Below are 26160 nucleotides of genomic sequence, written 5' to 3' on the forward strand. Positions count from 1 at the left end.
TCATTGGTCTTTTCAAAGATTGCCTTTCCGAGTTGCCATTTGGTTCTGTGGCAGTCTTTTTAAAAATTATGATCTCAACAGAGAACATGACTTACTGCTTAATTATCCACTTGGCAAACAGTGGGGAAGAGAAGGAATTAAAACCAGTTGGATGCAGCCAGAGAGACAGTGGTGTTCTGACAGGAAAGTGATGGGAAACAAGGTCAAGATTAGAGGAAGTCAACATGGCTTTCAAGTGTAGGTGAGGCTCTGACCCTTCTTCAATGATGCAGATTGTTTAAGAGGAGCACCTGAAAATGGGGTATTTTCCTGATAAAATTATTTTTCTAGTAGTTTGTATATGATTCTCCTCCACAACAGATTTTTTTGTTGTTGTTAATGCTCACCCAAGGATATTTTTTCCATTGCTTCTTAGAGAGAATGGAAAGAGGGAAGGGGGAGAGAGAGAAACATCTATGTAAGAGAGATACATCAATTGGTTGCCTCCTACACATGCCCCAACCGGACTGGGAATCAACTGGCAATCCAGGTACATGCCCTTGACCTGGAATTGGACCCAAGACCCTATGGTACTAAGACGGACACCACCAGCCAGAGAACAATAGATTTTTTAATGCCTGGCATTTCACACACAAAGCTGCTCAAAACAGCCCGAAAGTAAGACAATCCTGAATGGTGGCACAGCTGACTCTGAACATACCTGGTAATTTGTCACCTAGTTAGGAAATGCCTTTGAGGCGCAGAGTCTATAGGCACTTGTTTAACCAGCAATTGAATATCCAGAATTTCCTAGCTTCTCATTTTCCCTCAGCCCAACTGCTTTTTGATCAGTTATTTATAAAGAGGGGTGAGGCCTGAGCATTTGCATACCTGTGGCTGCCACTTCATGGACCAATTGAAAGCAGGCTCTGTGAACAAAGCACATGTGGCCTTGGAAACATGGGTTATCTCTGGGCCATACATCTTTGCTGTCAACGAGGAAAATGGAAAGTGGGCTGCAAAGGAGTATCAACTACTCCATGGTTCACCCTTCATCTCTTAAATGCTAAATTGGGAACTTTCAGAAAGGAGGCAGACAAGAGCTGAGAGGAGAATCTTATTACTGACGAGGTAATTTAGGCCATGAAACGTTCTAACCCAAGAGTCAAGGGAGTGGCCCGATAGTAATGTGGACCCAGCTTCCCTAATCTGAGGAGGAGCGCTCCAAATTGGAAGGGGGAAGAAAGGGTGAAAGGAACAGCTTCCCCCATGGTCTCAACACTATGGCATCAGACGCCCTGATTGGTTTGAGTGCCTTGCCCCTCCACAGAGTAGCACAGAGCCAAGGAAGAAGACAGGGCAGCTCTGCATCAGGGTTGCCATGAACCCAGAAAACATGAACAGAGACTGGATGCTTACTTCAGACAGAAACAAGTGCAAAGGGATCTTAAGCCTTTTATTAGCCATACCGAATGGACAGCTTGGGGATTGTGTCCACTCAAGAGCTCCATAGACCTGCACAGGGATCACCACCTACAGATGCCAATTTTCATATCACATTATCAGTGCTAGTGGTCCCTTCTTACACTGTTGGATAAGGACATGCAGGATAAAGAGCATGGACTCTGAGACTTTTGGCAGGTCATAGCACCTCCCTGTGTCTCGGTTTCTTCCCTGGTAAATGGTGAGAATGCTATTACCTCCTGCATGGGGTGTTTTTGAAAATTAAATATGGCAATGCAGGTAAAGTGCCTAGAAAAATTCCTGGCACAAAGAGCTCAATTAACTGCTAGCTATTATCATCATAATTATAGGTCATGGTGATTCACTGCTCACGCTAATGTGAGAGATTATATTGTAGATATTAGGTTGAAATAAACACCCCTGGAGTTATACTTCTGAAATAAAAAAAGTCCTAAAAAATCCAACAAAGACATGACTATTTCTAGCTGCTTATCAGTGAATCCTGATTCCTTTAAAAGCTTTGGGTTGGTGGGTACCCAATAGTATAACTTGGATATTCAACGGGAAAAGGTCAGCTGGCAACACAGCAATTCTTGGTGAAGAGGCTATAAAATGATGGCCTAGTGATTTAAGGGAACAGTCTCCATTCTAATGAGCAAAACCATTGCCTTACGCCTTAAAAACCCAAACTACTGCTTGGTAAGGATTCCCTCAAAGTTGTGAAATGGCTTCAAAAGCAAATGCTAATCAGAACTGGTTGTGAGTTCCTAACAGGCCTGGGAGCATACAGTGAAGAGTGGTATAGATCGAAAGGCACTCCTGATACCATCATACTTGTTTCATTTTTCTCCTGCAAGCTATCGACACATTAATTCTGCTTGCCTCTTTAGAAAATAATTTTTCTTATATTTTTAATTCATTGTCCAACCTGAACTGCTTTGTTTGTACTTGAAGTCTCTTTTCCTGCCCAAGGACAGGCCAAAGAGAACATGTGCATTTTATAAGTGGTACACAATTAGGCTGTGGTCCAATTTCAGTTACTGATGCTATCCCAATGTTTTAAGTGGCCAAATGTTTATCCTGGTTTATTTGATTTAAAAAAATAAACTTCAAGAGTTTATTTTTATGTATGGTATAATTTAGTGATCTAGTTTCTTTTTTTTTTTTTGCACGTATCTGTCCAATTTTCCCAACACCATTTATTGAAGATACTGTCTTGACTCTGTTGTATGCTCTTGCTTCCTTTGTCAAATATTAATTGCGCATTATGGCTTGGGTCAATTTCTCTGTTTTGTTGCATTGGTCCATATGTCTGTTCTTGTGCCAGCATCATATAAGAGGCAGTTGTGAGATAAGGAATAAAGAGCATGGACTCTGTGATCTTTGGCAGTTCATAGCACCTCCATCTGTCTTGGTTTCTTCCCTTGTAAATGGTAACAAGTGGCTTTGTAATATAGCTTGATATTGTGATTCCCTCCTATTTTGTTCTTCTTTCTTAGGATTGATGCAGCCTTTTTAAATTCCATATTAATTTTTGGAGAGTTTGTTCTAGGTCTGTGAAATATGTTTTTGGTATTTTAATGGCAATTGCAGTGAGTCTATAGATTACTTTGGATAATATGGACATTTTTATGATGTTGATTCTACCAATCCATGAACAAAATATTGTATATGCTTCCACTTGTTTATGCCTTCCTCTATCTCTTTTTTTAATACCCTATAATTTTCTGAGTACAGGTCCTTTACCTCCTTAGTTAAGTTTATTCCTAGGTACCTTAATTTTTTTTGTTGCAATGGTAAATGAGATTGTTTGTTTCTCTTTCTGTTAGTTCATTATTGGTGTATAAAAATGCCAAGATTTCTGGGTGTTAATTTTGTATGCTGCTACGTTGCCGAATTCATTTATTAAATCTAATAGTTTTTTTTATGGAATCTTTAGGATTTTCTAGGTACAATATCATGTCATTTGCAAATAAGGGGAGTTTTACTTCTTTTCCAATTTGATACCTTTATTTCTTCTTCTTGTCTGATTGCAATGGCTAGCACTTCTAATACTATTTCAAACAGAAGGGGCGAAAGTGGGCATCCCTGTCTTGTTTCCATTCTTAGGGGAAATGGTTGTAGTATTTGCCCATTGAGTATGATGTTGATTATAGGTTGTCAAATAAGGCTTTTATTATGTTAAGGTATGATCCCTTTATTCCCACTTTACTGAGAATTTTTATTAAAAAAAGGGTGAATTTTGTCAAATGTTTTTTCTGCATTAATTGATATGATCCTGAGAGATTAAAAAAAAGCAACAAATAAATTTGTAAAAGATTCATTTTCTCTTTACTCTTAAACTGGATTGTCAGCATCCTTGAACAGTGCCAAATTGTCTTTAGAATGTCAGGCTCCTACTTTCAGAGTGAAAAACCTTAAAAATAATCATTTCCAATCCCATTGTATGGAAAGGACATGATAGTTAGAATTTGGTGAGGCAAAGTCATAATCTCTAATAAAAAATAAAAAAAAGTTAAAGAAGAAAAGGATAACTGTACATATATTTTAAATCAAATTTTAAAACTTCTGTAATGAAAAATTCTGGGAACAGATTTTAGGGATGAGCATTGCAGATCTGCACCAATTAGGAACAAGGTAGTTCTGTTATTCATATCCTTCCAGTTCTTTAATTAAAGAAATCCATAAACCTTCCAAAATCTCAACATTGTGAGCTTTGAGAGCATGCAACATCCTGCAATGTGACAGCCACCAATCAATCAGTCTAGTCTGTCACTCAGGCACACATGTTGTTTTTTTCCAGAATGTCTGCCTATCTGTGCATTTGTTATGCAAAACACAGGTTGCAATGCAAATTCAGGTGCTTTTACATCTAGCCTGGGCAAAACCCTGTTTCCTCAGCTGTAAAAATATGAAGGCAGAAAGGGTTTATATACGTATGCAAAGCAGAAAGCAAGCTGGGTACCATAATGCTTTTTATTGTCAAAGTCAGATTTTTGTCTCTCTCTCAAGGATTCTTTTAAGTCAATAATAACCCTGGAATGTAGTAAAAAGAAAAGTCAATGATGTCAAAGCAGCTGGTATAATATCCTGAAGCTGTGATCAAAGAAATCTGTTCCTGAAATAAAAGCATATTCTCCAAGCTCTCAGGGCCAATGATGCATCAAGGAATGCTCTAGTCTCACACAGTTTCTGTAAATTCGGAGACTTAATGTAGATGTTCTAATGAAGAATAATAGACACTGCTGTCCTCTCTTCATGGCTGAAGGTCATAAAGAGCAGCTGGTCCTACTATTCTGCATTCTCTGCCACACTCCTTCACACTGGCATTGTTACTTGTCCTGCTGCTAGAAGGAGCTGAAATGGCTGCATAGTGGTGAAGATTCCATGCTCTGGGGCTAGTTGGCTGGATTTGGCTCATTTCCTCCACTTGTCCTTGAGCAAAGTATATAACCTCTTTGGGTCTCAGTACTCATCAGGGCAATAGAGAGAATAGAGATACCTATCTCACAGAGTTAGTGTGAAGACTGGATGAATCCACACCAAGTCTTAGGACAGTCACTGGCACAGAGAAAGCACCCAATAAATGTTAGCTGTTCTCGTCCTGCTCCTCCTCCACCTGTAAAATCAACCATGGCTGACACTCCTAGAATCTCCATGAGCCTCAGCTGTGTCTTGCCTTCCTTGGTTCTTTGCCTACTTGTCTTTCCCACTTTTTCCTCTGTTGCCTCAAGAAGGTTCACCAGAGTTCTCTCTTCAACTCTTTTCTTTCTCTGCTCTTCAGTACTGATATTCACTTTTTTTTGTTGGAAAAAAAATCTGAGTGTCTTATCTGTGCCCAGCACCATGAAAGTTGTTGGATCTTAGGGGTAAGCAAAAACAGATAACTATACCATTCTCGAAATTACACAAACCTGAGTTACATATTGGAATAAGGCCTGGGAGGGAAAAAATCAGGGTGCTGTGAAGAAACTCCACACCAGGGGCTCTTGCTTTTGACTGGGGTCTATTTCAATAGTGCAGGTGAGAGGATATGACACTTGAATGAAGGAGCAGCAGGAAATTCAATGGAGAAGTGGATAGATTTGAGAGTATTGAGAGGGATATTCCAACTATTATGTCTTTTTGACAATTCCTAAAATGTCATATTTATTATGAACTCACTCCTAACTCTAGTCCTATATATTTCTTTTACAAAATATATATTTATTGATTTTAGAGAGGAAGGGAGATGGAGAGATAGAAACATCAATGATGAGAGAGAATAATTGATTGGCTGCTTCCTACATGCTCTCACACTGGAGATTGAGCCTTCAACAGGGCATATGCTCTGACTGGGAATAGAACCACAGTTCATAGGTTGACACTCAACCACTGAGCCACACTGACCAGGCCCATTCCTGTATATTTCTGATGACCTCTGGAAATTTCCATACACTGTCTTGCTGCAACTCTACACTCTTATTTTCCCCAAAGCAGTTTTTTTCCTTCACTTCTCTCTTTAATTTGAAACCATTCTAATGTGGATTTGACTCCACATCTCCTTTTCCTTTCATTAAATTGCCCAATCCTTCAGCTTCTATCATTAAAATGTTCCTCCTCATTAATGATTTCAACTCCCTATTTTCTCTTTTCTGATCCAGTCCTGACACCCTGGCTTGACCAGGTCCCAACACACCCCTACTCAAAACTTTTACTCCCTCCTCACTGCTTGGTGCCAATGCCTCAATTTGACACTGAAGGTTCTCTCTCCTATGGCTCCAGACAACTTCTGTTTATTTAATACCTGCCTAGAGTCACTCTGCAGGCGAGTCAAACTGGAATCCCTTAATTACCCCTAAATGTGCCCTGAAGATGGAAGCCCTGATGTTGTTGCTTCTGGAAGATTGTTACTATATTTAAAAATTTTTTACTGGGTCTTCAAAGCCTATCTTGACACTTAACTCCATGAAAATTAGACTCATGATCTCAACAGAATGTTGGGAACATGTCTTACCTCTGAAGACCCAAGCACATTACCAGTGCTCCTCTGTGGAATACAATTTGACCTCAGATTGTAACTGTATTTTTCCAATCATGCACACAAGACTGCTCCTCTCACTAAAGGTTGTTTTACTTTGTGCTCCTTGCTGTGCACTGAGAACACAGTAGAAATGTACATCTGTTACACTGCTTTTCCTGTGAACAAGTAAATACCAAAGTATTCAGCAGCAAGAATGTACAGCACTGCATCTATGTCTTAAATATGAGGATCTGACCTCCTGCATCAAGATGATGTGATTACTGTGATTATGTGCTCTACATTGTTAGAAAAATAAAGCTAATTGTCCACAGTGTTTTTAAACCTACCAATAACAGGATATTTATACACACTGTGTCAAGGGCAAAAATCAAGCTATGATTTACAGAGGCTCTTTTAATTTACTGTTTTATAGGCACACTAAATGGAAGATAAAAGGCAAGCTTATTTTGCTACAAAGGAGGCTGAGTTCAGAGTCTGTAAAAATATTGCTTTCTTTTTAGGAAGCCTTCGCAAGGAGTGTGCGTCACAGGCTGGGTCAACCCCAAAGACCTTTAACCATCTAAGAGGTTATAGGGTGCTTGGTGCTGGCCCTAAGGAGGCTCTGTTCTGCAACACATCTCAGGGCCTCCTTGGTTTTCTGTTTCTTGGCATTTTATGTAAGGAATGCAAAGTTAAGTTGGCATGAAACTGAGAAAAGATAACCATCAAATAAGTCTATAAGAACTTCAAAAACAGCCACATTTAAAAATTGGTACCCAGCACCCAAAGATAGTGACAAAGACAATGCAACTTAAGTAATCATCTGTAAGTGATGCTTCGTGTAAGATGGAGAAGGATAGTGATACTAGGACAGAAAGAGATGCTTTATTAATTGGATTGCAGGCAAGCAAGGTTTCTATCAAAGGCATGCAGCAACTTTCTATATCACAGCGGTTCTTAAGGAAACTAATTCATCAATAAATATTGCATTGAGGACCTACTTTGTGCCAGGCACGCTCTTGCTTAGAAATCATTTGAGCATTCTAGCTAATGTATGATAAAATGAAAACTTCACCATTTTACAACCCTAATGAGTAAATGAATCTAAAATCACAGGAAGAAAGGCATTCTGACATTATGTGCCTCCTGACAGGAAGAGACAAAACCAAATAAAAGTCATCAAACCTAAATTTGATCAATCATCTAGCTCCAACAACCATTCTACAGGAAGAACAGGAGAGAGGAACCATGTTAGAAGAAACCATGGGGAGGTAATTAGCAAAATACAGACTATGGGATAAACAAACCAATTTCTACAACATATACTCTCACAATGAAAAAAATAAGTTATGGATGGATGGGAGGGGCTTAACAAGTAGGCCCTATTTAAATCCTAAGCCAAAGGAAAAAAGTCATTTCTCAAAGAATTGGAAATTTGAACAATGACTATGTATATGATAATTAGTAAGAATTAGTAATTTTGTAAAGGTATAATGAGATTGTGGTTACTTTTTTTAAGGAATCCTTATTTTCTAGGAATTCTTACTAAAAAATATTTGGGTAAAATAATGTGATACCTGAGATTGCTTCAAATCCTATGGGGAGGAGGACAGTGGGATAAAACAAAATTGGCCATGAGTTGAAAATTGTTGAAGCTGGGTACAGTGTACATGGGAGTTCATGGTAATATCCTGTCCACTTTGGTATATATTTGACCTTTTCAAAAATAAAATTGAATACAGTTTTGAAATGCTTAAATAAAATGCATTTATACTTGTATACTGATTTACTGTTAACTTACCACTGTCTCTTCTGCTGATTTGGTAGAGATGATACAGATAAAAATAAAAATAATTTAGGATCTTAGCTGAAGCGGTTAAAGCAGAAAACTTGCTCTGTTCTATACTGATTTCACCTGATCATTCTCCAATAGACGCTCTAAAGAATAACCAAGTTAACAAGTGTGGAGCTGACAGGAGGATGTATCAAGGGCCCTAGTATTTTTCCAATTGGCCTACCGTCCAGTCCCTGGATCAAGAATGAGTGATTGGCAAAACATATGTGTTAATTCAACAGTAGAAGACAATTCAAAATAGTATCCTCAAGAATTTATGCAAATGACAGCCCTGGACACATTGGTTCAGGGAGACATAAATCCAAGGGCCTGCCATTCCTTCCAAAGTATGCCCCCTTGGAGTAGAACTTTAGAATTCCTTGCACTGGAAGTCGAGTTAATGCTAAATGCTGCTTTTAAAACTCAATTTCCTCAAGAAAGTGCAGAGTGTTCTTTGCTAATATAATGAAGAGAACAAACAGGCTGTGACAAACCATACAATTTTAGCTGGTAAAGCAGACTGAAATAAATATTCAATCCTTAGCTTAGTTATGGCAATATTGTGTTTTTTCACTGTGTCTAATGTAGTGATTTTGAATATTGGGCTGTGCTGGGTTGATCTGTACCAACAATTGTTTTTTCTCATTTAAAAAGCTTGAAGTAACAGAGGTATACCTTATAGGAATTAGAAATAGCCATTATGATAATTTCAAAAGATTATATATGAGTAGGTATATATGTATAAATTTTTATCAGCTTCTATATTGGATGAGTTTTGGATTTTTCTCTATAGCCACTTTGTTTCTACTAAAGTTGTCTTAATAAATTATTTTGTAAACACATTTAAAAGTAATCTTTTATATTAAAATTGCCAAGATTTTCCCATTACATGATATATCTTCTTAGTTGGCTTCATCATGAATGATGTGTGGCTTAATAGCTGAGAGTATAGGGGCTGGCCAGCTTCCCAGTGAGACTCAGAGGCCACACTTAGTTCAGGTTTCCACATCTCCTTTCAATGTCTGAGATAAAATTCCTGATTCCTCATCACTGTCCTTTAGAATCCACCCCCTCGGAAGAACTGCCTCTCTGGGTAAATATCCCTCCTCCCCTCTCTACTTTGCCCTAATGGACAAAGAAAAAGAAGAGAGTGGGAGAATCTGTCCATGACAAATAAGACTTTGATGTTTGAACGTAGACTTTAAAGTCTAAGCTTCTGAAAGGCAAGGACCATATCCTATTCTTTTTTTTTTTTTTTTTTTGTACCTGCCATGGCCTTAGCATAGAGCCTTTGCACAGGAAGAATTGAAAACTATTTGTTGAATGACAGAATTAATTCAGTAGGCAGTTAAGGCAGGATTTGTCAAATAAGATTCCTCTGGTGGTTGAAGCCAGAGAAGACCAGCCAATCCATGCTGAGGTCATTAAAGGGTCCTCAGGGCAGGACAAATCTTAGGTCAGGGAAAGTCACCACTGCTGTTGAACAACTTACAATTTAAGAAGAATAGCAAGTATCTATCTGTGAGTGGGAGTTTTAAGCAGAGATGGAAAACCTGGGTTGTGCAAGGCATCACTAGAAATGAATTCTTTGGAGCCTTGAGGTATTATAATTCACTTTTAAGATAGTAACATATATTTGGTCAAAATTAAAGTATAAGAGGTAGGCTCAATGCCACATCCCACATGTCACGAGGGTGATGATTTTAGGTGAAGATAAAGTATCCTAAGTGGAGGAGTAGGGCTCTTGTCTCTGGTGTTGTCAACATGTGATCAAGATCCTACATTTCCAATGGTGTTTGCTTAAAAATATGGAGCAATAAAACAGGGATAACTTACAGAAGCCCTGAGAGGGAGTTCAACTTTGAATAAGGACACTGTACAGTAAGAGATAACTGTTTACATCAGAAAATACTAAAATATTATGTCTAGTAAGTTTAAGTTTGGGGAAGTAGATTTCAGTGAGCAAGATTAGTGAACCATTTTAAAAAATCTATTCTCTCTGCATATCTGAGGGCAGAGGAGGTAAATCTGCAACCTGGAATTACTGATTTTTCTGTTCTTTGAAAATGAGGTGGCTGACATTTCCCCCCTCAAATTGCTAATAATCTAGAAAAAAGTTGGATACCTCTTTCTGAAAGGGCAGTATCACAGGATGGCAAACCTCCACCCCCCAAAGAATGTCCATTGTGACCTGAACTCAGATTTCCAAGGGCTGGTGAAAAGGGAGAAAATGTTGAATTGGAACTTAGAAGAGTTTGTCTTTGGAACAGCGGGGGCTGGCTGCATGTGGGCGAGGCGTACAAATGAGTTCTTCCTGGAGAAATGAAGTTAATGAGATGCGGACTCCAGCCAGGCTCACATTGAAGCTGGATGAGGACATTTTAAATAAACATCCCTGATAGCTATGGAAGACTGATAAGTCCGGTGGACTATGTATCTTTTAAACATGTTTTTTTTCTTTTCTTAAGCATACATGTAGAAAAGTACACAGATGTGCTTTTTTCTAATGAAAAGTCAAAATTTAATGTGGAAATTCATTAATAACAGATAGGGAGGCACAAATTCTCTCCTGGAGATTTTCCATCTCACTATATGGAAGTACAAAATTTCTAAGGGCAAAGGTGAGAAGAGTTATACTTGCTGGGTCAAAATGCCAAACTTAGAAATGTCTGAGAAGAAAGAACATTGGTAACACCAAAGGGACATTCCCTTGCAGAGGGAGGGGGTATATACCATTGTTGAATGTCACTGACCAGGATGAAGAGTCATATACATGAGTCAAAGCCTTTCAAAAGCCAGTGCGTGCTGATCTTTGTTGGAAAGAACTAGAACCAGTGTGTGGCCAAGGAATTACCTTGCCTTTCACAAGGAAGTGGAGCAAGTGCCATTCCTACACCATGGATCCTCAGGAAATGTGCACTGGATGTTGAATCAATAAAATAAAGCCCTATAAAAACCAAACCCATTTTCCCCTTTAAAAGTGTCTCCAGTTGCCTAAATTAAAGATAAAATTGCATTGAAAAGGTGCACAACAAACTGAGTAACATACCACAAGACACATTTCTGAGTTGTTTTCTAAACTTCGTAACGTTTTCCCAGACCCCAGAAATTCTCATATACTGTAACTCAGTCCCTCACCAGATTCCAGAAGTTTCTCCTCATCTGTGGAGCCTCCACTCTATTTTATAAGTTGCCAGCTTTTGCCACTCTGTCCCCTTTGGCTGGAGTATTTATAACCTTGCTCTATGTCACATGGTCATCTGAGTGACTGACACTGACCACTGGATCCACACTGGCCAACTTAAGAAGCTTTCCAGACACATCTTCAAAGCCAGGTTGCTGCCATCACATCCCAATGGCCACTTCATCTTCCTGTTATCGCTCTCATCTCTGCTTTTCCAGGATTCCCGATAGGGAAGAGGATATAACCCCTGGGGACATTTCTTTACCTTTGCCACTTCCCCTCAGATACTTGGTGAGTCCTTCCATTTGACACACATTGGCCTGATCTCCAGACTTAGGGTCATCTCCAAAATGAAAGCCATAGTTTCTTTTAACACTATGGCAGGAAACCCTGATACACCAGCTATAGCATCACTTCTGTTTCATAAGCAGAAAGACTTTAGCTAACATTTCTATTTCCATATCATAAGTTACTTAAAATGAATGCTAGCTTAGACACACCACTTTCAGAAGAATTCTGTAATCTCTAGGTACTATTTCTTTTAGGAAGAAAAAAACAAGTTTGCTTCTTAGGGTTGAGGAAGATTATTTTCAGTCTCCCATTTCCATTCTTTCCTCGAATTTGTTGTAATGCTCCATATGGTTTTAAGTGAGGGTTTAAAAAACAACTAGTGGCTTGATAACCCTCCAGTTTCTGTAGATAATGAGTTTTCTCAATAGCCACTCCCACAGCATTCAATGGCACACCTCTAGCCTCTGGTCTCCCTTGCTACAAGATAGAAAAAACAAAACAAAACAAGATTTAAACACAATAAACTGCACTGTAACCATCACATTTCTCAGAAAGAAGTTTTGCTTTCAGGTTAACAGGATTTCATGTGCACACATGTTGGTAACAGTTGGCAAGTGTCAATGTGCTTGATTATGTTTTTCATTAAACGTTTAAAATTAAATGTTTGGGTCGCTAGCTTTACTTCGTGTTACTTGGCACCATGTTCCTCTCGCCTGCCTTGCCTGAAGTAAGTTGCAAGATTTCGTTAACTCATTGCCCTATAGCTGAACTGAGCCTTGGAAATGTGTTCTTACATGAAATCATGTATTAAGTACTGTATTTTGCATATGTATTTTATGATGTGTTTTAAATGCTAAGCTATTTTGGTATCTATAAGTTATATCTGAGAAGGAACCTTCTCTCCACCAAAAACGGGAACAGTTCATTTTGACATATTGAGAATTACTAGTTGAGCTCAAATGCAGATATCTCTTACTGAGTAGAAAAATGACCTGGACATCACAGAGACAAGTATTTTGATTTTTGTAGCTACTCTGAAAGTCACTGGTCCTGATCATCTTGTCCCTTCTGTTAATGCCAGCCAAGGCCCCTTTCTATCACCTCCCGTGTGAGAGCTGAACTGCAGCAGCTGGCAGAGAGCCTGGACAAACATCAGCCGTTGCCAGGACTGATGAGCGGCTGTGTTGTACAGACAGCCTTAAATGGGGACACTAGTCACCACCTAAATAAATAAGTGAGCAGATGAAGAGGTCAACACAGTTGCAATTAACTAATTTACTGGCCATTAATAGACACTCGCCAAATGAGCAATATGAAGTTACTTCAACTGATTATCCACAAATTCACAACATTGATATGATGATTTACTCTGGTTCTACTTCAAATCAAACCATGGCTAGGGTATTACCAAAGTCTGCTCTTATGCTTGTCAATTAGGTAAAATTCACATTAAAAAAATGTTTGCTATTGTTATCTCTCATGCATCACCAAAAGACTAACAAGTGAGACAAACTGCTATCCTATTAAATGATATGAAGGGTAGGAAAATAAAGTCCCACAGTTCCTAGTCTCCCAGGGAGCAGATTTTAATAAGCAAACAATAAACCATGCACCCAAGTAATTACAATATAATGTAGAAATATCAATGGCCATAGAATAAAGTTAGATGAAGTGCTATGAGCCTTTAAAGTCTCATAAAAATGCTTATCATCAGGAACACACAGTGAAGTCCTGTACATTAGGCCTCTCTTCCTTAAGAATCCCTAGCAATTGCATTATATCCCATAAACATGATCAGCCATTAGACTTAAGTGTAAGTTTTTCTGTTCCATTGACACTACTCTTCCTATAGCCCCAAACTGCTTCTTTTACCTGGTCTACCTTTGACTTTGCTAGAGTATATACTCAAGTAATTTTTAAACAAGAGACTTAAATATAGCCCTATTAGAATGGCTAAAATAAAAATTGTAGCCATAGAAGCAAATGCTGGTGAGGACAAAAAAAACCTAGATCATTCATACATAGCTGGTGGGAATGTCAGACGCTACAGCCACTCTGGAAAAGAGTATGACAGTATCTTACAAACCCAAACATGTGCTTACCATATGACACAGCAATTGCACTCAGCATTTATACCAGAGAAATGAAAACGTACAGTTATGCAAAAACCTGTATACAAATGTTCACAGCAATTTTATTTGTAACAATAAAAAATTAGAGAAAATCCACATGTTCTTCAGGGAGTTAATGATTGAACTGTGGTATACCCACACCATGAAACATCACTCAGTAATAAAAAAGGGCAATGGTATCTATTGGTACACACATAACTTGGTGGATCTTGAGGGTAGTGTGCTGAGTGAAAAAAGCCAATTTCAGAAGTTATATATGATCCCAGTTATATGGCATTCTTGAAATGATAAAATTATAGAGATGGAAAACAGAATGGTAGTTATAGAAAGGATTAGAGAGAGCTGTGGCTATATATAAAAGGGTAGCATGATAGATTTTGGTGAAGAAACTGTCTCAGTTGACTATGGTAGTTACATAAATCTACATACGTATAAAACTATATACATATATACCCCACATCCCCAAACACACACAAATGAGTGCATGTGAAGCCAATGAAATTTGAAAAAGTTCAGTGGATTGTACCATGCCAATTTCCTGGTTGTGATAACTGCCCTAAAGTCATACAAGATGTGATCCATGGGGCAACTAGGTGAAGGACATATGAGAGCTCTCTGTATTTTTCCCTCCAACTGCATGTGAATCTACAATTATTTCAAAATAATTTTTTATAAAAGATAATTTACAGGAAGAAAAAAATTTAAAGATCTCGCATACATGACAATGTCTTCATTTCCATTCTTACAAGGAAATCTGGCTTGGTTAGGCCTGGACCCCTATGTCCAAACTCATTTTCCCCTCAGACTAGAGCAGGGAAGACATGGGTCCACTGTTTCCAAAGAAATCCTGATTTATGATTCTTTCCAGCTTAAACTATCTTTGCTTCTACGAGTTGGTTTTACTTATTAGCTCATAACTTTAATATTGCCTTATGTTCCTATTGCAACGGCATAAAAATAACTACTATTATAGATAGCAAACCTCATAACTTAAAACAAGTAGAAACAGATTATGGGATTATAGTGTTTCTTCAACATCATTTGAAAATCAGTGAATGTATCTATGCCTTCTTAAAATTTACATTTATTGTTGAGAATATTGCAGATGTTCTCCATACCTCCTCATTGTCCCTACATGTGAAGTCAATGATACATCTTTCCCCTTCTCATGTTTAGCTGAAGACTAAAAACATCCAATTCCTTACTGATAGTGTAAGGAAGTGGATTAAATGTAAGCACTGTCATAGTAAGAGAGATGTCTTTTAGGTCTGAAGCACTTTTTCCTCTTTAACAATCACTGGGAAAGCAACCAATATATTGGGTGGTGGGCAGATAGAAAGAGGGGGAAGAAGGGAGAGAGAGAAGTGTGTGTCTAAATTAAATGCAAAAAAAATTAATGCTAAAAAAATTATAGCTGAGGGATTAGCTCTAGCCATAATGCTAAATTAAGTATTATAGAAGATAACCCACATTGCAACCCATACAAACATGCCTGAGAAGAATCTGAATTACAAATTAGAGCTTGCCATACTTAGAAAGATCCCTGTTTGCACATCACAAAGTCTCAGTATTTTTAAGATTGGTCTCATTAAATACTGAGAACCTATTAATATTTATGGTGACAGACATTTGTGTGAAAAAACTGGTTCAACACTATTTAAAAATTAATGACTTTACTGCTCAACAAAAATGATAATAAATGTAAAATAAGTCATTTAGGTAATTAATTATCAAGACTGTGCCTGATAGACTCCCACTTGAAGGAATAAGAAATATTTGGGTAATAAATGCAAGTTCTCGCTAATATTCTTTGTCAATGTTATTTCCCTAGAAATGTCAATAAATATTTCAGGATATAACAATTTATTAAGTTAATCAAATAATAGACTCTTCAGATTTTCATAAATAAGTTATGTCAGAGAAGAAATAATTACAGAAAATTAAAATGACTATGAAAATAGTTTCTAGTTGTTTTTCTAAAAGTAATACATACATTTCCAAATAAAAGAGTTTTTAAAAATCATTTTTAAATTAATTGCATGTCTACAATAACAAGTCCTACAGTGCAGAGAGGTAAAGGAATGAGCTTTGGAAAATGGTCCAGCAGGAGACCAAATCTTGTGCAGAATGTGAATGTGTCTAGCAGATCAGAAAGGCTAGAGAATAGGAAGTGCTCCCAGAAGGGGAAGAGAAGACTGACAAAGGACGCTAAAGGAGCATCTGGAGATGGCAGGGTGCACCTTAATGTTCCAAGTTAGGAAGCATGGGCTTTGGCCCAAAGGCAGTGGGGAATCTCGGCTAGAGGGCCTTAAGGAGCTGGTGATCTGATCAGAGGACCTTTTTGGTAGCAGCATTGTATTGGAAGGCAATGATACTGAAAACTAGTCAAGAGGCTACTGCAAACTCAAGAGATGAATTACCAGGGTCTTAATAAAGGCTGTACATGTAAAGAGAAGGGGAGGATCCAAGAGTTATTTAGGATGCAGACTGAATAGGACATGGTCATTTGCTGAGTCTGGAGAAAGAATAAGAGAAGAGACAGAAGGAAGGAAAGAAAGAAAGAAGGTAGGGAGGGAGGAAAGAAGAAAAAAGGAGGGAAGGAGGGAGAAAGGGAGGGAGGAGGAAGGAAGAAGGAAGGTACTGATCTGGGCAGCTGGCTGCATGATGACCATGCTCCCTGGACCAGGGAAGAGGGGAAGAAAAGCAGGCTTTGGGGAAGATGACAGGCTACATAGGAAGAGCAGTTTTCAAACAGGATGCACCTCTTAGCTACTTCGTTACATGGCGACCATAGGGAATGGCTTGAATAAATTCTACTTCCTGTTCTTGATAGCAAGTGACCTGTGATGTCCTGGCAGTACGCCCTGCTGTCATGACTCTTACCCTGGGCCAAGTTCACTTACGGGTGTGTAAAGTTGAGTTCAGTTTTCTAAGAGAGTCCTGAGTGGCCAGTATACTATGTGGAGGAGTTGGTCATAGATGGACAAGGGCCGAAGGCTGAACTGGGGAAGCTAGGGGAAGGGACCAAGGCTGGGTGGGGGAAGATGGCATTTGTCAAAGGGTTAGGAGGCTCATCGTATCTGTCTGGGAAGAACAGAAAAGCTGGGGTCCAAAGGTCTGGAATGCCTGGATTTGCCACTTCTAAGCTTAAGAGGACCCTGGCACCACCAGCAAGGGGCTTTTGACATTACCTGGCTCCTGACCGCATTTCTCTCCTTCCTCACACGCTCTCCCTCACTGTTAACCACTGCGGCACCAGACAACCCCAGTTCATAGAATGCATTGTGCTATTTCATGCTTCATATTGTTTTATCTTCCTAGAAATAAACTTCTGCTTTGCCTACCTGGACAACACTTCTCATCCTTCAAAACGAAGCTATGACCTCACCTACTCTGATCCTCACAATACCTTAGCAGTGTTTCCCAAACTTTTGACATATGTGTACCCCTTCTATAATTTTTGTAACACTGAGTTACATGAGAACATAGAATTAGGTGCAGCTAAGCACGGTGCAGTGCATATCCTCACCAAACTCTGGTGCAACGCGTATCCCCACCAAACTCTTCCCGTACTCCTGGGGGTACGCGTACCACACTTTTAAAAATATATATATATATATCTTATTGATTTTACACAGAGAGGAATTGAGAGGGACAGAGAGTTAGAAACGTCAATGAGAGAGAAACATCGACCAGCTGCCTCTTGCACACCCCCTACCGGGGATGTGCCTGCAACCAAAGTACATGCCCTTGACTGGAATTGAACCCGGGAGCTTTCAGACCGCCAGCCGACACTCTATCCACTGAGCCAAACCGGTCCCAGTGCGCACCACACTTTGGGAAACACTGCCTTAGAGTATAATCATTGCACATACTGTATTTTTCAGACCATAAGACGCACCGGACCATAAGACGCACCAGTTTTTAGAGAAGGGAAATGAAGAAAAAAAGATTCTGAAACAAATAGTGTCCTAAAATATTTTATGTGCATTAAAACCCAACATTACAGTCATAAACACATGTAATCAACCCTGTAAAGTAAACAGCAGCATTTAGAACCATTTTAGAGCTGGGCAAGCACACAGAGACCACACAGAGCCGGGCAAGTAAAAAAACTTTTTTTTTAAAGTATATGTGTAGGCTATATTTGGACCATAAGACACAGGGACTTTTTCCCCCCACTTCTGGGGGGAAAAAAGTGCGTCTTATGGTCCGAAAAATACGGTAATATGCCGTATGTCAGTTTATAAAAAATAGAGGCATTCACCTCACGGTGGCACCTGGTAGGTCTGAAACGTGAGTGAAGGGATGTGTTCTAATATGGGTCTAGCACTCTTTTCTCTGCTGGGCTGCTGACACCATAATATAGTCCCTTGATTGATTTGTTTCTAGGGGCTCAGCAGGACCACCTCACTTAGGGGAATATTTACAGCAGTGATCCCCACTATTGGGTGCCGGCATGGGCCCTGGGGAGACCTTCCAGCATCCCTGATCTCCACAGAACCTCGGCCAGCACTAACATTCCGTTCTGCAAAGCGAGAGAGATGTGAGGACAAGAGGTACTCTTGGCAATGCCAACCACAGATCCCACACCAGTAGCTGGCCCTTCAGAGGATGACCTGAAGAGAGAGGGATGACTGCTCTCTGGCTCTGGGATGGATGTCTCTCTCTCTCTCTCTCTCTCTCTCTCTCTCTCTCTCTCTCTCTCTCTTTCTCTCTCTCTCTCTCTCCCTCCTTCCCTCCCTCTCTCCCTCCCTCCTCTTCTTTCTCTCCCCCCTTCTTTCTCTTGCCCCTCTCTGTATGTATTCATGCATGTATGTATCTATCCCCTGTATGTATGTATGTATGTATGTAGGGAAACATTGAGCTCCAAGGAATTTCTGAACTTTGTGTGGATGGGCATTTTTCTGGGGAGACAGTTCACACCATTAATCAGTTTTGCAAAGAGGTCCATGACTATTACATACTAAGACCTACCATTCCAGAAACGTGCCTTTCTTGAGGCACTTCTGCTCAGAGAACCAACTGCTGACTTGAGATCACAGAGCCTTGGTCTTAGTCAAGGCAGATCATGGAAGGGACTCTGGTTCCTCCCCTCCCAACACCCCCACACACACTGCAGCACTTACACGCTTCCATAAACCCCAGAAAAGCCATTCTAAAGTTAAACATTGTGTGCCATTGAAGGAAGGTCCATGGTTCTCCTACAAGATCAAGTGCAATGAGTGAGAAGAGTGAGCCTCACGATACCGCTACACTGGCCTTTCTGTTCCTTAGAGCCACAAATATTCCACACGGCAAACCTCCTGGGCCTCACTCCTGATGAAAAGTCATGTTGATCCTGTTCTATCAGTCCTGGCCTCAGGAACCGTAAATAAACAGACAAATCCTGTGCCATGGCTCTTTTACATTTGACCTTTCCTTTTTCTGGCATAGAGGCCTGTGGTTTTAAGACAGCAGGAAAAGGTTTTCATATTAAACAGGCAAGAGGCATGCTTGCGCGAGCGCTCACACACAGGCACTAATAGAAAGCAAGTCTAAAACTGGAGAGGCTTATACTAAACTCCGGGGAATTGAGAGTCACTTTTCACCCACATCCTGTAAGGGCAGAAAAAGCACAGGAAAAGGTTTCTATTAAAATGTATGTTTTTTTTTTCTTTTTTAAGGAAAAACATAAATCATTCATATTCATCCAGATATCTGAATAGCTCAGCTGGACATTTTTTCCCCTTGGTTCCCACTGTTTTTCCCTCGCTCACTTCTGAAAGGATAATTTAAAAAAAAAAAAATCCTTACGGTGAATCTTTTACATTTCAATTGTTAACAGCACATGCTTTGTACCAAAGTAGGTGTGGGCTCTGCCACCGACTTGCCAAGTTGCTGGGCAGGTTTCTTAACTTCTTTGAGAACCTCACTGTTCGTGGATTCAATGGGAGTGTGAATAGTACTGATTTCCAATAGTTATGGAGAGAATGAAATAAAATGGAGCATTAAAAACATCTTAGACTAGCCTGACACATTCTGAGCATTCACTAGATGGTAGTTAAAAAAAAAAAAAAAAGAAGAAGCTAGGGAATAATATCTCTATCAATGAAACAATTCCATTGACATACCTTGTGCGTTATCAGACAGGTTGAACGTGTAGACAGAAAAGTCAGACATGGTAGGACTGTTTTCTCAGTGAGCATTTCCCACCTTACATACTACATGGGGTGGTTAGAATACCTTCCTGAGCTTCAGGCGAGCTCGAGTCTAGCAGAGAAGGGTCCTCCCCCACTGGCAACACTGCGGGTCATCTGCCCAGGTCCACAGAGGACCCAGAAAGCCACAGCCTGGAGGGCATCCTTTTTCCCTGTGACCAGGCCCTGCGAGTCCCGCCTGCTCTTCCTGAAAGCCCTGGTCAGACCCCAACCAACATGCCTCCTGGCAGTCTTCACCATGGTGACTCTCCTGGGTTCATCTGAGCCAGGGAATGATATTCCCAAGAATGTGTTAATGAATTGATCATCATCCTTCAGAGCCCCTCAGAACTGCATTTCCATCCTTTGTCTTCAAAAGGACGTGTCCGTACTGTCTCTAAACTCACTTTGCCAACAAAATCTTCCCTGGGCTTTGGCCTTACACTTTTCTTTTAAGTATTGAAGGCTGGGGACTTGGACTATAATTCCTCCTTCCTTTTGACAGTCAACCTCTGGCTAAGTTTGGGTAAAATGGTGTTTACTCTGTTAGGCCTCATTCCCTATCGTCTCTTATTCAGATCACGTACAACGTTCAGCAAATGGGCTTACCACATGGTCCACACCCACATCCACACTTGATTTCCAGGAACCCACTTAGCAATCCCACCACACACCTCTGCTCTAGGCTTCTCTTGCCTGTTGGAATCTTACTTCTTCCAAGATTCCTACATGGCTTAATCACTGCTTTAACCCTAAATTTCTTTAGCCTCTGGTTTAGCTACTGTCCCCACAGTAGAGGATGCTAAAGAAAAAAAAATCTTTTTTATAAAAGAAAAGCTGACTTAGCTTATTAGTAACATCAACAGACACTCTTCCCTCATCACCCACACATTCCTCTGACGCCAGGAAAGCGTGAGTCAGCACCAGGATTGGGACCAATGGGGTTCTACGTATCCGCTTGGCACATTTCTTTCAATTTCTTACATCACCACAGGCAACTTTTCAAAGGAAATCCAAAGCCTTTCCTTACCCGACAGTCTCTCTGAAGAGTTTTCATGAGCGCATTGTATGTCTCCATATCAAAATACAACCCTTCGTGCATGTCTTGTAGGAAATCTAAGTCCTTGAAGGTGGGGTTGGACTTTTCTCTCTCTTTTCGGGATGCCCTTCGCTTGTAGGTTGAGCCTTTCAAGTCATATGTAAAGTGCATTCTCATGGCGCGCGGCAAGACATTGTTCATCACCACGATTCTGATGTTAATGCCCCCTGATTGCATGCAATACAGTCCATAAAATTTTGGCAAAAGAGTCCTTGGATTCTGGTTTAAATTCTAAATAAAGAAAAAGAAAACAAATGATTAATATATCCTATTTTTACCAAAGAAGCTCCACTAAAGATGTGTTTCTACCTATCTTAAAAAAATAGAACATGGTTATCTTTACTAATGGCCATTGCTAAAAGTTTGCTGTCCCTAATCTAATTCTTCAATAGGCTTATTTCAATAGCAACTTTATCATTTTAAATCCAAGACACTAAAAGTAGCTGAATTAAAAATGGATAGAAAGTCCCAAGTTAGCTCAAAGTGAAAAATGGGCAAAGAATTGCTTAGTGCCGTGGGTGACTATTCTCTACGGTAGCCAAAGACAAAATTAATTGCTTGGGAATAAGGGATGAACCTTTTAAATTTTAATAGCTCCGGAAAAACTGTTTTTTGAAATGGCCATCCAATTCACAGGCACACTCTGTAAGATTACACATTTTTCATCACTCTTATCAGTGCTGAGTATCAAACTTTAAAATCTTTGTAAACATGATTGGTGAAAAATGAAAACTTTAAAAAATAATTTGAACACCACTGACTAGAGAAATGTAATATTTCTGATTTATTTTTAGGTACCTCAAAGGTAATTTTCTGCTAACATCCATCCCCTTGCTCATTTATCTCTAGGTTTTTGTCCTTGTTGGGAGTCCTTGATATGGCCTAGATATCCATCATTTTCCTATTCTCAAGGAAGTACATATTTTGTCCCAGTCTTTTTAAAATATAAAAACAAAGAATATAGGCCTGTTTTTGTTCTACTTGAAAAGTAGGTGAGAAAAGAAAGGCATATCTATAATGAAAAGTCTCTACTGTGCCTGAACCTTCCCTAATTCCCAACTTTTGAGGGAACTAATATTCCCATTTTCTTTGTATTATTCCAGAAATATTCTATGTGCTTATCTTAATTTGCGCTATTTTTTTTCATTATACTCATGTTTTGTTTTTTAATGTAGTAACATTTCTGAACCCATTTCTTGGGCTTTTTTGGCTGCTTATTTAACAAAGCATTTTATATCCCAAGGTTATAAAAATAAAAATAAAAATCTTCCAGATTTGTAATAGTTTTGTTTATTACATTATGTTTTTACACCATATGAAATTTGTATGTGTGTGAAAGATCTAAAACAGGAACTTAATTTTTTTCTTCAATGCATAGCCATTTATTAAAGGGTCTATTCCTTTCCCAATTGAGTTTAAGTGCCTCCTAAATCATACAATTAAGTTATCAAAACACATTTCTGGACACTTTATTGGATCTACTTGTCTACCACAACTATAATTTTAGTATGGCTTTAAAGAATTTTTTTTATATATTTAGAGCAGGCCCACCCTTCTTTTCTCCAAAATGTTTTGTCCATTCTTACAACTTTTCCCTTCCACTGTTTAATTTTTTTTGGTGCTCTTAAAATATTTGTTTTCACTTGCAAATGAATCAGCTTTGTCAAGTTCTAGGAAAAAATTATATTGGAATTACACTGGATTATATGTTTATTTGGGGGTTACTAAAATCTCTACAGCACTGAGTTCAGAAATGATGCATACGTCTTTATATTTCATATCATTTTCATGTCCTTAAATAAAAATTTTTAACTTTCCATTATATTAGTCTTGTACATTTCTTTTTATAAACTTAAGTATTTTAGAATCTTTATTACAAAATTTTGCAGGTATTATTGGTCCTATGTTATAATTACTTTAACTTGCTTTCCCAATCAGAATTATAGTATGTCTTCATTTACTTATCTTTATTTTTCTAATAATGTTCTTTATATTATCCTCATTATGAATGTAATCTTTTCCCCCCTTATATTCTCCAAGTCTATGTGATGTACATAAAAGAATACATGGATTTTGTAAATGTGTCTTAAAATATCTGGTGTATTCTTACTACCCAGAAACTACCACTTTATTTTCTTGAAATTTTGCTGATTTTCAATTTTATAATTTGTAACGAACAGAGTCTTCACTTTTTTTATATTTCTGTACCAAACATTTATTGCTAAGAATTCTAGCAAATATATCAGAAAGGACCATTGATGAAGGACATCCTTTTCCTTTTCTGTCATATCCAGTGAAAGGGCTCTTGTTCTTCTCAATGAGATATGTGAATTCTTAGAGACTGATAAAGGTATAATATATGAGTATTCACTTAGTTATTACATTAAAGGACTTCCCTGCCCATTTTGAGAATTTTAATTAAGATGTTGAATTTCAAGTGCCTTAGTTTCTCTTCAATGTCTGTTTGGAAAACTTCATGATGTTCCCATGCTTTTCTTGTTAGTGGGATGAATTATATTGTTTGTTACACTAGCTTACATGACTTGGATAAAACCACTTGTTCAGCTAAATTTGAAATTTACTGAATGTTCATTAATTTCAATTTAATACCCATGCAAGAGACAAGTCTATCTAGAACTATAGAAGCTTAGAACTATAGACGTTTAAGATTTGCTCACTTAGAAGTTAGCCAGGACTGTGATGTTAGTTTGATTCCAATTTTATATTACTTTAAAATGTGTGTATGAGTACAATATAGCCAAAAGGACATATATCGACTTATAACACATATTAGTAATACGCATCTCTGGGAAAGGAATTATGGCTGGTTACATTCTTTTTTCCTTTTCTGTATTTTTTTATATTCTCTAGCAGAAAGAAGAGAATTTGCTAAAAAACAAAAGCTGTTCGTTCAGATCAAGACCTTTTAAAATCTGTGCACCCTGTCATTTAAGATTTGTATTTAGATGTTTGATCGCTCTATTTACATGTGTGGCAGATTTACAGCATTTAATATAGTCTCTAGCAGACTTCGGAATTAAATAATCTTTTACACATAAATGAGCTGTGTGGCATCTCATCAATTCTGTTTTAAAACAAAGACGGCAGTTATCATCTCTCTTAGCAAGTGAGCAGCAGGACTGGGGGCTTGAAATCTAAACTGCTTCCTGTAGCCATTCCAACAACAGATCATTAATAGCTGCCTTGAAGGTACCAATACATGAGAGGGATGAAGATGAAAAGGTTACTTAGGAAAAGTCTTTATTTTTGAAAAATTTAGGCTAAATGTCTCGTAAAATCACCTAGACTAGGTTACTGGTTATTTGTCTCTAAAAGGTGGTTTTCCTGTCATTATACTTAACCTATGAAATTCTGAATGATAGTGATTATTCTGGAATACATGCTGGGACATAATGCAGGAGTTAAAGACACAGCCCTCTGGAACCCTACAACCTGTATTCAAGTCCCACCTCTACAGCTCAGTCCCTGAATAGCCCCTGGCCACTTATTCCATTCATCTTTGTCTCAGTTACTCATCTACCAAATGGCAATGACTGAAGTGTCCAAGATTGCAGTGAGGATTAAAAGTGTTAGTACCAGAAAAGCACTTGTAGCTCTCCTTAGCCCAGTTTAGCACTCAACGAATATTAACTACTCATGTTATTAGTATGGACTGCGAGCAAGGAGCTTTGCAATGAATGCATTACTTCCTTTATCTTACATCCTGTATATATATTTTTTTATCACAACCCACCACGTGAAATAGGTATTTCTCAGCTTTTAAAGATTGAAAGGATTAAGGCTCAGAGGTTACCTTGCTTCCTCGTGGTCACACAGTCAGTTAATGGCTGAGCTGGGATTTGAACCCAGGGCAGACCGAGTTGAAATCTATGCTCTACTACTCAGTTCTATTTTGCTTTTCAAAATCTAGTCAACAAATGTCATAGTATAGTCTAACTGCAAAATAAAGTTCACCAGAGAGAAAGAAACATGCCAAAGAGTCACTGAAAAAACACACAGAAATACATTCTTGAAGAAAGTAATTAAATCTCAAGCAGAAGCTTTAATTATGTGCAGCTACTTACCATGTAATAGCCTGGCAGCAGCTTCTGAAGGAACTCTGCCTCTTTATGCTGAACTGTTTTGATAATAAATTCATCATCACTGGTCACAAAAAACAAGGACCCACTGGCTCCGGGGTTAGACAGCTCTATCAACGGTTCATTGCAGAGGGAATACTGCGAGAGGAAGGAGGAAAACCACAGCGTTACATCTATGGCCATTTGGAAACAGGCAGCACTCTCCATGAGCTTTAAAAAGAGGCCCCAGGTACGCTCAGAAGGCTCTGTGTGAGATTTCAGAAACTTTAATTGATCCATTAATTTTAATAATACTTTGTTGGGACACAGACATGCCCTTCCCACACCTGTCATTATGTGATAGAATCATAAATCATCACACGTATTGGATGAGATAGCTCAAACAGTCATGTTGACCAAGGTGCTTTGTTTCTAACAAGTGCCCCCAAAATAACAACTAAAGGTCGGATCCACACTGTGCATCTGCCACTTGAACACTGATGATACCTGTTCTCTTCCTTCATGATTTATTCTCCCAAAGGAATGTTATCCACTCATGGCTTCACCAAGAAATGTCTCTAACATCTGTACCTCCAGCCCAGATCTCTCTCTAGGACTCCAGACCTGTACCCCTAACTTTTTAATGGATTTTTTTTTTAACTTAGTTATATCACAAACACTCCACATGCAAGGAGTTCAAAATTTAATTCATCTCAGGATATGGTTAGTTCATATGGCGCCTTGGTGGGAATTAGAAAGAGGTGCCTCTTTCTCCTGGCAGATGTAGCATGGGGCCAGTTACAAGGTAGGATTCCAGGCTCCATACTCTCACCGAGGCCAGGTGTTCGTGCAGGTGCACACCTGCACATCCATGCATGGTCACTCTACATCTGCCTCCTGCCGCATCCTCCATCTTC

General features: G+C 38.9%; 1 protein-coding gene across 3 annotated transcripts in view; it reads right to left on the bottom strand.

The window, feature by feature from the left end:
- The window catches only part of PIP5K1B (phosphatidylinositol-4-phosphate 5-kinase type 1 beta), a 180722-nt gene that overhangs the window by 88380 nt on the left and 66182 nt on the right, over positions 1-26160 (bottom strand). For all 3 annotated transcript variants that reach the window (XM_036433877.2, XM_036433873.2, XM_036433881.1), the window contains 2 exons: positions 25250-25402; positions 21096-21395 (listed from right to left, as the gene is read on the bottom strand). In XM_036433877.2, coding sequence (XP_036289770.1) covers positions 21096-21395; positions 25250-25402 — 453 coding nt within the window. The remainder of the gene's footprint in view (positions 1-21095; positions 21396-25249; positions 25403-26160) is intronic.

This window comes from Pipistrellus kuhlii, unplaced genomic scaffold (assembly GCF_014108245.1).
Source record: "Pipistrellus kuhlii isolate mPipKuh1 unplaced genomic scaffold, mPipKuh1.p scaffold_m20_p_12, whole genome shotgun sequence".
NCBI lineage: Eukaryota > Metazoa > Chordata > Mammalia > Chiroptera > Vespertilionidae > Pipistrellus > Pipistrellus kuhlii.